The following is a 14,691-nucleotide window of genomic DNA, read 5'->3' as shown; positions in this document are numbered from 1 at the left end:
CCAGCAGTTGACCTTGAGGAGTGAAGGTACCGCTCTGAGTCAAGGCAGCTAATGGATTCCACAGAACCCAAGGATTCAGGAGGGACCAGGCAAATTTACATGTGCACAAATGGGGAACAGGGCCACGGGAATGTACAATGACACCAAGTAGGAGGAGAGTTAACCTAGAAGGGTGCTCCCTCCCTGCTCTTATAGTACTCTGTGCAGAGACTAGGTTGGAAATGATGTCATTATGAGTGGACTCCATTCCCTGGGCTGTTGGTCTACCATGCTGCCTAGAGATGACCAATTGTTCTTTAGTAAGCACAACAGAGACTAAGGGTCATCGTCCTGGAGGACAGACTCTGCGTCCATAAAACACAAGCTTCTCCACAGGGCTGTGAGCAAGTCAGGAGTGGGGTTTGCTGGATCACACCCTACCTGCAGGCATGGTTCTTGCAAAAACAAAGTTGGAGGCACTGCAGCCCAGCTTCTCAGCCTCATGATTACAGCTGTGGATGTCAATGCGGTACAGGGTAAAAGGCCGGAGGTTAGAGATTACAGTTCTCTCCTTGTTATCCACTCTGCTCTCAAAGAAAGGGTATTCTGTCTCGAGCTCTTCTGGGTCTGTGATATTATAGGTGTCCACCACCGTGGTGTTCCTGCTTCGGCTGGACATGGTGGTGTTGGTGACTTGTGTAACATCTCTACGCTTCCTTTCAGGTCTGCAAGGAAGAGAGAAACTTGGCTTGTAAGTGACTCTACCTCTTTTGTCCCTTCTATGACTTGGGTTAGAGTAACGGAAAGGAAAGAAAAATCTGAACTTTGGATGAAAGGAGCTATTCAGCCCCTCTGGATAAGAACCAACACATTATATGGGGATTTCCTTCTTCATTATTTATATTCCTTTCTCTACACTGCAAACCTCAGAATCAGCACACAAGCTGCCCCCTGGCTCCCAGAGAGGTTCCTTGATTGTATCAAGAGGCAAACAAATGCTTCAGTCACCCCTGACCCTGCAGCAGCTTGGCCCTTTCATCAGAATGTCCATGCTATGTAGTCCACTGGCCTCATAGCTAAGCATTGAAGATGACCAACCTGCTGGTCACACTAAAATTTATTAATGGGTGAGGTGAGAGGCGAGGCATGTGGTAGAGGCAGGGTGGGTGGTTCAAAGGCCTGGGGTTGGTGGCTTCTCTGACCCCCTTTGAGGAAAGAAATATACCAGGCAGCGAGCACTTGCCTGGACCCCCAGACCCTTCCCTCTGGGGCTCCCACTGGCCCCCTCTTCCTCTGAGACCCTAGTGTCTGTATTTCTCACACTCCTGGAGGTCTCTCCAGCCTGACTTTGCCTCCCACTCAGCAGTGACCTCCTGTGTCCTCTCCAAGGCCCTGCTATTGACTGAGATGGAGTCACTGCCATGGACTTGACTAGGGCTTTCGATAATAGCCACAAAAGCAATAGGATAGCAAAAGAGAAAAGAGAATGTCTGTGCCCAAAAGGGAAGATGATGCGGTCCATGAAGCTGGAGGGGGTGACCCTTCCTTCCAACAGCTGCTATTGTGGGATGTGGGGATAAAAGGGCTCTGGGTTCCCCCTGAGGAACCTTAAAAACAAGCCCCTAGCATTTACAGGAACCAACAGCAACAGAGGAGGAGGGTAAGCACCCAGATGACAAACAGCCAGCCTTGGGCCGGCTACCAGCTGCAATGAGAGCCGAGGTGCTGCCCATTCCACACTGAGCCTGTCAGTGGGCATCACTCATCCTGTGCACAGGCAAAGGGTAGAAAGGAAGCAGAAAAAAGTTCATCTGGGAAAGAAAACTGAAATCTCATGGCAAGAAGAAAGATAAAAAAAATGGGAATGCTCATCAGTTCTTGCTTACGGGAGAAAGAGAAGTCCCACAGGGAATTAGGGCACCTGGGAAGCCATTTGTGGTTCAGCTGACACTCAGCAGGTTTCCTGTGGGTCCTTATTTGCTTGGACGTGACAGACCTGGAAGGGAAAAGCAGGGGGCTTGAGCTCCCCAGGCTGCCCAGCCTGTGGATTCCCCTGCAGAAAATGCTGTCACCACTTTTGTGCAGTGACCCACTGGGTCCTAACCAAAAACATGAAGCACTCAATCCATATATGCTCATTCTACCAGATAGAGAACCACAGGGAAAGGCCATGTGCTAATGGCCCCACTGAATTCGCTTTCATAATATTGGGGGAGGAAAGGTTAGGAAATAAGTTAGGAGACTGATAATTTTCTATCCTCACACACTGCACATCAATCAATCTTGGAACAGAAGGACACAAGGAATTACATTTATTGCTATGGAGATCTTTTTGACACCTACCAGAATGAATGTCCTGCCTTCTTTTCAAAATCAGTACAACACATAAAACCAATACAAAACTTGGGTTTAATCCACTGCAAAATAATACTCTGCCCAAACCCTTCCTGAAGCCCATCGCCATTTACCTGGGATTACAACTATTACTGATGACACCAATTTAGGGACTGGGCAGAGGTAGGCCACATGGGACAACATCAGGAACATAAGATATGGGACAAGCAGAATGGTATGCCCATGATTCTCTGCAAATAGTCACATTTCCAAGTGGTATGACCAATAGCAAGTATCACTGAGAGCTTTCCCTATTCCCACTCCATGACACAACTTACTCCATCAGAAAAACCTTTTAATCTTCAACATGTGTCAACATTTCAGTTACTTAAACCCAACTATGTGATTTAAAAAATAAAGGCTAAACAGACACATGAAAAAATGCTCAACATCACTTGGCATCAGGGAAATACTAATCAAAACCACAATGAGATACCATGTCACACCAGTCAGAATGGCTAAAATTAACAAGTCAGGAAATAACAGATGTTGGTGAGGATGCAGAGAGAGGGGAAACCTCTCACACTGTTGGTGGGAAAGCAAGCTAGTGTAGCCACTCTGGAAAACAGTGTAGAGGTTCCTCAAAAAGTTGAAAGTAGAGCTACCCTATGACCCACTAAAGCAATTAGTGGGTATTTACCCCAAAGATACAGATGTAATGATCCAAAGGGGCACCTGCACCCCGATGTTTATATCAGCAATGTCCACAAACAGTCAAACTATGGAAAGAACCCAGATGCCCACCGACAGATGAATGGATAAAGAAGATGTGGTATATACATACAACGGAATACTACTCAGCTGTCAAAAAATGAAATTTTGCCATTTGCAATGACGTGGATAGAACTTGAGGATATTATGCTAAGTGAAATAAGTCAATCAGAGAAAGACAAGTATCAAATGATTTCACTCATGTGGAATTTAAGAAACAAAACAGAGGATCATAGGGGAAAAGAGGAAAAAATAAAACAACACAAAATCAGAGAGGCAGATAAACTGTAAGAAACTTTTTTCTTAAAAGATTTTATTTATTTATTCATGAAAGACATGAAGAGAGAGAGGCAGAAACATAGGTAGAGGGAGAAGCAGGCTCTCTTGGGGAGCCCAACGTGGGACTTGATCGCAGGACCCCAGGATCACGACCTGAGAGAAAGGCAGATGCTCAACCACTGAGTCACCCAGGTGCCCCACCGTAAGAGAGTCTTAATCATAGGAAACAAACTGAAGGTTGCTGGAGGGGAGGTGGGTGGGGGATGGAGTAATTGGGTGATGAGCATTAAGGAAGGCACATGATGAAATGAGCACTGGGTGTTAGACAAGACTGATGAATCACTGAATTCTACCTCTGAAACCAATAATCCATTATATGTTAATTAATGGAATTTAAATAAAATTTAAATAAACAAATAATAAAAAATAAAGGCTGTGGTCAATAAAAGATATTCACTACCAACTCTAGTTTCCATTCTATTTCAAACCATGTGGGACATGTTGGACAATATTTAACATACCAAACTTGACTGGTTTGAGCCCCCAAACAAATTGTTCTTAGAATGAATTGAAAGAAATAAAAATCGTCTTGGGATAGTTTAGTTGTAAAATAGAAAACCTTCCTTTATGATTCAATCATTCTGCCACTTAGACACTCCTTCTATCAAAATTGTGTTGCAAATTGTGTGGATGTGAGATTTACATCCTTAGTAAAAGGCATTAAAAAAAACAATATGAAGTTTGTATAAATTGTGGCTGCTCACCGTGGGCAAATGTGGTATTTATATTCATCCTATGAAAAGACTGAATAGCAGGTCAGACTTATCTTAGGAGAGAGAATGTCTGGGCCAAAGGGGTGGATGCATGCATTCGTCAGGGGTAATTTGGCATGAGAGGAAGCTTATTTTGAATTCACCAACACGAACACAATGCATTAATAATATCTGTGTCAGCCACAGCTCTGCCTTCACATTGCCCGATCTTGTGTTCCCCATCTGATGAGAAAGAAAGGTACTGCTTTGTAACTACAAACTGAAAGCTTGGGGCCCTTTTGCAAAACTTTTCCAAAGCCTGGACTCACAATCTGAACTTCTGGCAGGTCGGTGGGACAAGATAGCAATGCAGCCGACAGCTTTTGCTGGAAAATAAACAGACAACTCCTGCCCAGCCTATTTGGGACACTCTAAACTCACCTGCATCTGTCCATAGGGAGAAGCACTAGCTGAGTCCCTGCTGACATGGGGAAAATGGCCCATGTGTGTGCCATTGGTGTGTCCAAAGGAAGGCCAAGTCCCAAATGGTTCGTTAACTAATTAGGCTGTTAGAGAAGTCACTAAGCCTGAATTTAGTTTTTACACATCTTTGAGCTCCTCAAATGCTCTTATTCTTGGAACCACACATGACACACAATCTAGGCTAACACTTGATCTGCAGCCCTATAAGGAGATGTCTCCAGTGGAGCAGGTGGGGAGGACCTATGGTGGGCTCTCACACCTTCAGACTCCTAGAGAGGAGAAAAGGGGCAGAAAGGCACTAAGCAACGAAGAGCTATGTTCTGAAAAGAATGCTTGCAACTCTAAGAGGTCTTCACTTCTTAAGGACTTTTCAAAGTACAATGGCTATCTTTGACTATTACACAAATATCAGAAAGGTCACTTGATGGGAAAAAAATCACTTTAAAAGCCATTCGTTGTTACAATCTAAGTAAGCCTTTAAGGGCAAAGTTATTACAGAATAAAAAGAAGTTACAGACTTCTGGTGCCTCTCAGGGGCAGGGGCAGGAAGGACAGTGATCATAGAACATGCTGGGCAGTGGGCAGGTGGCTGGGACGCCGTAGGAGCCAGCAGCATGTAGATGCAACAGAGTCCAGTTCCTCCGCTCACGTTTCAGGCAAGAGGCTGTTTGTAAACGCCACACTATAATCTTTCAGGAGGAAAAAGGAAACAAGGACCACCACTCTGTTTCCATCTCCTTCCCCAGACATTGCAGGGCTACCCTGCTGGACTCCCCTCCATGTTTTTTTTAAACCATTTCTTATTGTGGTAAAATAAAATTTTTGAATAAAAAAAATACCCACATCTTGCCATTTTGGCCATTTTCAAGTGTATAATTCAGTGGCATTGATTATATTCATGATGTAATCACCATCATCACTGTTTCCAAAATCTTTCATTGCCTCAAACAGAAGCTCTTGGACTCGTTAAAGCCAAACTCCCCGTTTCTCCCTCCCAGCCCCCTAGCCCCTGGAAACCTCGAATGCACCTTCTGTCACAAATTGGCCTCTGGTAGATGCCTCATATGTGTGGAATCCTATAATATCTGCTCCTTTTGTGTCTGGCTTCTTTCACTTAGCATAATGTTTTCAAGGTCCATCCAAGTTGTGCCCCTTGTCAGAATCTCATTCCTTTCCATGGTTGGGTAATATTCCATTGCGTGGATAGATCATATTTTGCCTATCCATTCATCTACTGATGGACACGTGGGTTGCTCCGGGACTGGGGCAGGGGAGCAGATGGATTCCTGGGGACAGAGACCGCTTTACCCTGAAAGGCTGTCCTCTACGCTGCTCCTCAAACGTGTGTGTCAGGGATGCCTGTGGCACCTGGTTGTGCTTGGAGGTTGGGGCACTTACAAAACTCACTCTGGCTTCACTTCTCAGCCTGGCTTTGAGAGGCAGCAGGGAAGAGTGGTGCGATGGACAGAAAGGGCCCTCCATTCACTGGTGTCTGAGGGTGTGAGCCTCTCCAAGTTTCACTTACCTGTCCCCACAGCTGAGAGCCCACCTGCCTCTGCGGGAGGCTGTGTGGCTGGGGCGGCCCCTCCGTCAGGGCTAACCGGCTTCCACAGCCCCTACCTCACTCAACCAAGCTGATACCTTGTTTTGTTGGTCCTTCCCCTGATGGCCATAGGTTCTGCCAGGAGGCTGCTGACCTATAAACCCCCCTGAGTGGGGACAAAGCAACGGAACCTGCCTGAGGACTAGCAGCCTGGAGATGTTCTCAAATGGCAGTGGTACCTGGGCACGAAGATGGAGTTGTGCAGGAAATTCTCGAACACTTTGCGGTACTCGGCCTCCTCCTTCTCAGCCTGCTTCTCGGCCTCAGTTTTGGGGCAGGCACAGCAAGGCCCCTTCTCTCCACCACATACTTCGGTCTTGGGATTCTCTGTCACCTCTTCGACATCAATAGTGCCATCAGCATACTTCCTGATGGGGATTTTATCTACTCAGGAAAGACAAGCCCAGCAGGAATAGAAATCAATAGGTTGTATGTGCTGGGGAGGAAAAGGGGTCGCCACCAGCACACTCAGTGGAGAATGTAGCCGAGTTCTGACAAGGGGCCGCATGTTACATTGGGGCCTGGATCCATTCGGATGCTGGGGTTTGGTCCCAAGCCCCCTCGCTTCTATCCCTCCCACTCACCTTTGGAGCAGTAGTTGTGGCGGTAAAGGTAACTGTCCTGGGGCTGCCGCTGCCACCTCACGATGTAGTAACTGAGGTTACCGTTGGGCAGAGAGGGTGGGTTCCACTTCACAATGAGCTGAGAAGAGGAGTTTGATGCAGAAAGAACATCCAGGGGAATGGAAGGAACTGGAGAGAGCAACAGAGGACATTTCAGAACATGGAATGAACCCAAAACCCAGGCTGGCAGGTAGTCATAGCAAACCAACAAGAAGCCACAGGCATGACCTGGGTGAGGACACAGTGAACATAGATCCATGAGATGACAAGTAAATCTTTCTTTGAAATCGTATTAATTTAGGGGCACTTAGGTGGTTCAGTGGTTGAGCATCTGCCTTTGGCTCAGGTCATGATCCCCTCATTCATTCACAGAATGAATGAGGCAGGACTAGGAAAAGCAGTCCACAAACCCAAGCATACACAGAGCCTTGGCTGCAAGCAATAGACTCTGTTAGCAGCCAAAGAATACTGATTTACAGATAAAGCATAATAATCTGGTCAAGTTTTATGTACTACTGCCTCCCAAACCCAAACCCAGAGCTGCCTTATGTATAAAGGGCAATCACATCTCAGGACCAGCGAAATCGTATTTTCCTTGGGTTCACAAGAAAACACTGATTTTCATGGGTTTTCCAAAGTAAAGAGTAAAGAGACCTCTTTACTGTAGATCACTTACACAACATGGCCATCCAAGCCACTTTTAAAATTTCAAAGGGCAAAGAGCTTGAGGGTACTTTAAGGCCCATAATATCATACACAAGATTCTGAACACCTGTTTGGAGTGATGCTTTAGGAAGAAGTTGTGACTAATGCCAGATTTTTCAGGAAAAACAACCACGGGATGCTCGGCCACTTTCAGATTTCCAAAGTCAATATCTCAAGAATAAATAGCGTACCCCTCGATGTTTCAAGTCTAAGTATCACAAAAAAGCTGAAGCAGAGGACTTACTGGGCCTTCCTCTCTTTCTGCCACTTGAAAGGACAGGGGCCAAAATGTAGGGAACTGGCCCAATTTGTATGGTGCTTAGTTTTCCATCTTTGGGGAAGGGAAATGGGTTTAAGAATTCATCATATAATAAGAGGCACTTGAGTGGCTTAGTCAGTTGGGCAGCTGACTCTGGATTTTAGCTCAGGTCATGGTCTCAGGATCCTGAGATCGAGCCCCACATTGGGCTCTGTTTGGTGGGGAGTCTGCTTGAGGACTCTCTCTCTCCCTCTCTGTCCCTCTCCCTCAGCTCACTCTCTCTCTAAAGTAAATGAATTAATCTTTATTTTATTATTTTTAAAGACTTTATTTATTTATTCCTGAGAGACACAAAGAGAGAGGCAGAGACACAGGCAGAGGAAGAAGCAGGCTTCCAGCATGGAGCCTGATATGGGACTTAATCCCAGGACCTTGGGATCACAACCTGAGCCAAAGGCAGACACTCAACCACTGAGCCACCCAGGTGCCCCTGAATGGATCTTAAAAAAAAAGAAAAAAAAAAAAAAAAGAAAGAAAAGAATTTGTCATAAAAAGGAAAGATTCGTATTTTTCCTGAGCTGGCAACAATAATTTACTTCCAAACCTTAGGAAGCATAACTTGTTTTGTTGCCTTTGAGCCTCTGCTATACTACCCACATCCAGGATCAGAAGCCTGTGCCAGATTTACTTCTATAAACACTTTAGGATCTGTGACATGATTGTGACCACTTATGGGATCCCTGAGATGGAGGAAGGGAGGAAGAAGCAGGCATGCAGGAGCCAAAGGTTTTCCCCATAAACACTTTTTCTTTACCCTCTCCACCATTTAAACTTGTTTTGTGCTACCTTAAGGGTATTCTTTAAAAACCCCTATCATCCAAGGATATTTATCATTGTCTTTAGAAATGATGTGGATTTTCCTACCTCTAAGCTGGTTTTCATATACTTAGCTAATACACAGAAACGTTTGCTTTCATTAGTTCCAGACTCTGGGGTTGAGAAAAATGAGGTGGTTTAGAAAATGAAGACAGAGACAGAAAGAGGAACACTTTTACCAGTGAATATCTGGAATGTCCACAACATACATACTCTGTCTGACATTTCCAAATTCTGTCTACCTTCGTGGGACCCGGTCCCTACAGAATGAAGATGGAAAACCAAGTAGCCACATGAGGTAAATGGGACACGAACTTAGCATGTTTTCAGTTCCTGGAGGTTCAGCTATGAAAATAAAACAGGGGGCTGTATCCTGGAGGGGTCCTCCGAAAAAAACCACCCCAGCCTCCTGGAGGACCTGGGCTCACTGGTGCAGGGCAGACAGATGATAGGAGATGGGTCAGAAAATGGCCCAGGAGAGCCCAGGGTATTGGGACTGAGAAAAATAGTATGACAGAGCATTAGTTATTGGTAAGAAAGATACATAAAAAGCAGACTGGTCCAGGTTCAAGAGAAACAACAGGCACATGTGTTGCTGGCCCTCTGCCTACACTTGTCATAAGCAAGCATGGTGAGCTTGAATATGGGATGGGCGGTGTGCAGATACCTGAAGCATTGGTGCGAATGTACAAGATTTCACTCTTAGCCCCACGGATGTGGTCATTCTCCACCATGGTGAGGGTCACCGCCTTGACATAAACCGCATACTGCGTCCAGGGCTTCAGTCCGTGCAGTAAAATGCCAGGCTCAACGTCCTTGTTGGGAGGGAGGTCCACATCTACCATATTCCAGCTGTTGGAGCCACAGGCATCCTGCCCATCATACTCCGTAACGTTTTTAAAAGGTCTGCAAGACAGTGGGTGAAACTCAGAGAAAGTTTTAGGTCTCTGACATCAAAACCCTCAGAAACCTTTCCCAAGGGCCAAGCACATCACACTTTCTATTTTTAAAAAAATATTTTATTTATGTACTCATGAGACACAGAGAGAAAGAGGCAGAGACATAAGCAGAGGGAGAAGCAGGCTCTCTGCAGGAGCCCAATGTGGGACTTGATCCCAGACCCCAGGATCATGCCCAAGTCAAAGGCAAACACTCAATTGCTGAGCCACCCAGGCGTCCCGTCACACTTTCTATAATGGGAATTAGAAATACATGGTCAATTAGATTTGTACAGAAGGATAAAATTAAGCAACGGGACCCCAGGTTTCACCACATTTACAAACACACTGTAGAACTGCATACTCTGCCTCAAGAAAAATAAATTCTAATTGTTGCTGGGATTGAAAACTCAGCTCCTTAAGCATACAAGCAAATGCTATTTTTCTCTTTTCCAATTGTGGCATTTTTCACCATTAAGAACAAAATAAGCATAATAATTTAATGCAAACATTAGCTACTGAGGAAGAATAAAACTTTTGGGGAGAAAGGACTTTTACTACAGAAGAACAGCTTCCAACATAGAGCTTTCAAAATCTCAATGGCTCGCAAACAATTGTGATTGCTTAAGTATTTTATGATATTCAAGTATTTAGCTTCCAGATTGTCTCTGAAACTAACACTGACTCCTTGGTGAGATTACCAGGTGAAAATGCCAAAGCACTGGTGGAAGCATCAAAGAGAGAATATTTTGCACACATTCTTGGGCAGGTAGGGGTTCTCCATCAATCAGATGAAAGGGTCAGACAGACCCTAGCCGCTGGCTTCTGAAACAGATATTAACATGGCCCTCCCTGTCATCATAACAGAAGACCATGAATGACTCCCACACAGAAACACACTGAGCACCCAATAATCCTGAGATCTGCTTTTTTTTACTCCTATGACCCTTCCCAGGGTCCTGGCTATGGCAGGGGCAAGGGGACCAGATACTGCCATTGGTGGCTCTGGTTCTAGCTCTGGGGAAGCCAACCACTTTGGAAAGAGACCTACAGAATCACAATTGGAGCTGGTTAAGGAGGGTGGTTAATGAGACTGGGGGAACCACATGGATAAGGAGGCAAAGAAAGGAAGAGAGAGACCTGCTGAGGCAGGTGGATATCACCTGTAGGCACAAGAAAAGCCCCCAGATTTTGGGAGAAATCATGAAAGGTTAAAAACATGAAGGTCAGTCTCCCTCCATTCTTCCTTCCCTGGTTCAGAGGGCTCATAACCTAGAGCAGAGGAGCAGGTTTTGGGAAGAGCTTATGGACAGGAATAAAATGACAGATTGTCTGGGGGTCACCCCTAGGGAAGCTAGAGTTCTTGGGGTTAGTGGACACATTCTGTATTCCACTTTATGGATGTCTGGACTAACCTAATTCTCTAAAACACAAGCTTTTCTTTTTGGAATTATTTTATTCAAACCCTTCTAATGACCCGCTGAAGAATGAAAGGCCTCAGGTGCCTGGGTGGCTCAGTCAATTAAGCATCTGCCTTCAGCTCAGGTCGTGATCTCTGGGTCCTGGGATGGAGCCCTGCATTGGGCTTTCTGTTCAGTGGGGAGTCTGCTTCTCCCTCTCCCTCTGCCCCTCCCCCCTGCTTATGCTCTCTCTCTCTCTCTAATAAATAAATAAAATCTTAAAAAACAAAAAAAGAAAAAGAAAACAAAGAGTGAAAGGCCTCAAGCTAACACTGTACACTGTGATGTTGTGGTTGTCACCACAGTGACAGATGTCCTGTGACAGCTGGGGAGGGAGGACTGAGGGTGAAGCACAGGCGTCCCCACCCACAGCCCCACCCACAGGATACCACAGAGCACAGAAACTCACGCTTCCTTGTAGTAGACAGTAAAGCTGATGAGGTCCCTGTAGTCAGGGGGCCGGTAACGGTGCCACGTGATGATGATGCGATTCTTCCATGTGGTCGTAGAGGTGAAGTGCAGGACGTCGCTTTCACCTGCAGTATAAAGCAGTATCTGTGACAAAGATCAAGGTCCTCTTCCTCTACATGTCTTACACGTCACCTGCCCTGCGCTATTTAACCTCATCTGCAAAGCTGTCCGTACGTGCTAAGTCCCCTCCTGGACTCCTCAGTTTGGCTCTCTTATTTCCATTGAGGACCCAGACACTTTACCACACGGGGCCATAAGGAGCTTGTCCCTTTGTCTTAGCACACTTGGTCACCCAGGACCTGAATCTATGACTCCTATCTTGACAGGAAAGGATTGCCTACTTGAGCAAGGCACTGGGTCTTTCTGCTGATCCCTAAGACACGGGCTACCCAGGGGACCAGGGAAGGTGAGGATTAGCCTCTAGGCTAGGCTGCATCTTCTGTGCTGTGATAGCACCTGTCCTGTGGTTGTGGATGTCCATCTGGTTCTGTGGAACCAGCCACGACAGGCTAACAGACCAGGTGTGCCACAGGGGGGGCACTTTTCTCCATCTGAACTTGGTTATCAGCCTGGAAGGACAAGGATGCTCCTTGAAGGCCTCCAGCTGAGGCTGACACACAGTGGAAAATGAATTAGGCATTGCCAAGAACAATGCCACTTGGCCAAGCCTCCTGTGCTTTGTCTGGAAGTTGCTAGAGGGGTATGGCAGGGACTCACCCCAGGCCCCGTCTGGTACATCTGGCCAGATTCAAAGGACCACAAGACCCAGGGCAGCATTGCTGACTGCCCAACCTTCATGGAGACCTGAAAGCTCCCTAATGGACTGTCCTTTTCTTCCTCTATTTGCTTGAATCCTGACACACACTCAGCAGGTCATACAGAGGCTAAAGGCAGTGAAAACTAAGAAGTCAGTGGGGCAAAATGTGCTGATCTCAGGTTAGAAAAGAACTGTAGTTCCTGCTAATGTGTTATTAAAAGAGAAAATGGGATTCTGTTTTCAGAGGAAAATAAATGGCCACCATATTCACAATCTGACAGGTCAGACCGGCTGTAGGAAGTAGGACTCAGAGTAGGAAACACTTCTGAAAATGCTCAGGCACACTAACTCTGCTACGGTTGGAGCAGGGGGACAGCATGGGCTGGGTGGGCACTTTGGGGAGAAGGTACTGGTGGCCAACATGTCACGTAGCTTCGTGTCAGGCTTCTTCCCTCTAAAAGCTCTTCCAGAGCTGAGTGTCTACCAGGTAAATCCAGACACCAGGGAAACTAACCAAACAAATGCTAATGGTTTCCCAAGCCCTCCCCTCCTGCATGTGTGGGTACCTGTGTGTATGCGCATGTGCACAAATCACTTCTGATCATATAAATTACTCTATTTTTTTTTCAAATACCCTTCCCTTATTAAAAGCCAATGGCAGAAAGACAATTTCCTTTTATAACTCTATCCAGCCAAATAGAACCACAACATTTTTAAAAGCAGTTTGATATACAGGGTTAGATGAAAGATGTACTGTTGTATCTCAGCTACGAGACCTTAAGGTAGAAGTCATATAACCATGGCAAGGTTATAATTATGTTGTTCTAAATATATAAAGCAGTATCAGTTCAGGGAGATAGGCTCTCTCCATCTTTTCCGTGTTGGAGTGGGAGCAAGGAGGAGGCCAAGGGAGACAGGGAACCCGTGACCACTGTGCTGGGCTTGTAGCTAGGTCCCCTCTGCCCTCAGACTTCCCCCTAAACTGTGGGAGACTGAGTCGAGCTTGCTCCCTGGCAGTGGAGGAGGGGACCAGCTCTTCCTTGAAAAATAATCTCAAAGAAATAATAATCTTACTGTACTCCTGTGCATTAAAAGACATTTAACCCTGTGTTCCGTGAGCACGTGGGTAAAATCTGGGTAGGAATCTATCTGTAAATGTTTAGCACGCTTCTGCACCTGCAAAAGATAATTTACAAATATGAATCTGTCACAAATCTGCCCCACTGCTGAGTCCAAAGAGACACACACAGGAGCAGAGTGCTGGGTAAGGCCTTGTGTTCCCCTCCCCATTTCACGAGGAGGGGCCTATAAGTAGAGCCACCATTCTAGATTGGAGGAGGGTCTGCTTGATCACGGCCATTGGGTCCACTCACAGGAGGCTCGCTCTCCATTGTTTCTGGTATTTATGTCTCCTTTGCTCTGGCGTCCTTTGGTCCCCGTCACTTCTTCCATGCGGTAAATTTCGGAGACGCACAATTTGGGATTGAAAGCAAAATACATTTTCCCAGCTTTGATGGTCAGGTTACGGTGGTCCCAATCCCAAAGCTGCTGCAAGTTCTGGTTGTCGAGGACGTAGAAGGAGTAGTTCCTAGAAGCACAAAAATTACCATGAGCACCCCTGCCCTTTCCCAGCATTCCCTCCTGCCTGCTGGCTGTCCCACATAGGTCCTCATCCACATGTGGCTCTAGAACACACTGCTCCTGCCCATAAGAGATTTAGTTATTAACAGTTTGTCAGGCTAGATGGTTACTGTTAACAATAGCAATATGATTCAAGGACAACAGAGGGAAATCGATAAGATGCTAATTAATTTTCAGACTTCTATTACCCACAAATAATGCTTCTCACACCGGAGGGTAGACCTGGAATCATTCCGGAGAAATGCCGTTGGGTATTTTTCTCTGAGAAGAGTGTGTATAATGCACTTGAAATCAGTCCACGGGAGAGCAGATATGCTCGACTACTCAACCGGAACAGCTTACATATTTGCTGTAGCAAGCCTGCCATTATCCTTGGGGGTAAATCCCATCCGTGCTATAAACAGCATATGATGGGCTAGGAGAGAGAATGGGACAGGGAGACACACTCAGTGATAGACCAGCCCAGGGAGCTGCTCCCTCCTCCAGATCCACCCCATCCTGAAAAGCTACAGCCATAGCCTCTAGACCAGGTGGGGGAGGAGAAACAGCCCCCCTCCAAGACAGTCCTCCTTGGCCACCCATTCAGGCAACAGTAACTCAGTGACCAACATTAGGTTAGCCTGTATAAGACTTGTTTTTGGAGTGCTGGTCCCCACTCCCAGACTATCTTGTTAGTAGGTCTGGGTGGGCCAAGAATCTGCATTGCTGACATGCACCTAGCTGAGGCTGACACTGCTGGTACTGGGATCACACTCAGAGA

At 46.1% G+C, this 14,691-nt stretch overlaps 1 protein-coding gene across 2 annotated transcripts in view; it reads right to left on the bottom strand.

The window, feature by feature from the left end:
• IGF1R (insulin like growth factor 1 receptor) overlaps window positions 1–14,691 on the bottom strand; it is a 302,920-nt gene that overhangs the window by 40,597 nt on the left and 247,632 nt on the right. For both annotated transcript variants that reach the window (XM_025438072.3, XM_049108436.1), the window contains exons 6-11: window positions 13,664–13,878; window positions 11,472–11,598; window positions 9,332–9,570; window positions 6,786–6,953; window positions 6,381–6,585; window positions 421–704 (exon numbers count right to left, since the gene is read on the bottom strand). In XM_025438072.3, coding sequence (XP_025293857.1) covers window positions 421–704; window positions 6,381–6,585; window positions 6,786–6,953; window positions 9,332–9,570; window positions 11,472–11,598; window positions 13,664–13,878 — 1,238 coding nt within the window. The remainder of the gene's footprint in view (window positions 1–420; window positions 705–6,380; window positions 6,586–6,785; window positions 6,954–9,331; window positions 9,571–11,471; window positions 11,599–13,663; window positions 13,879–14,691) is intronic.

The sequence above is a fragment of the Canis lupus genome, chromosome 3, assembly GCF_003254725.2.
Source record: "Canis lupus dingo isolate Sandy chromosome 3, ASM325472v2, whole genome shotgun sequence".
Taxonomy (NCBI): Eukaryota; Metazoa; Chordata; class Mammalia; order Carnivora; family Canidae; genus Canis; species Canis lupus.
This window is presented reverse-complemented; position numbering and strand designations above follow the sequence as displayed.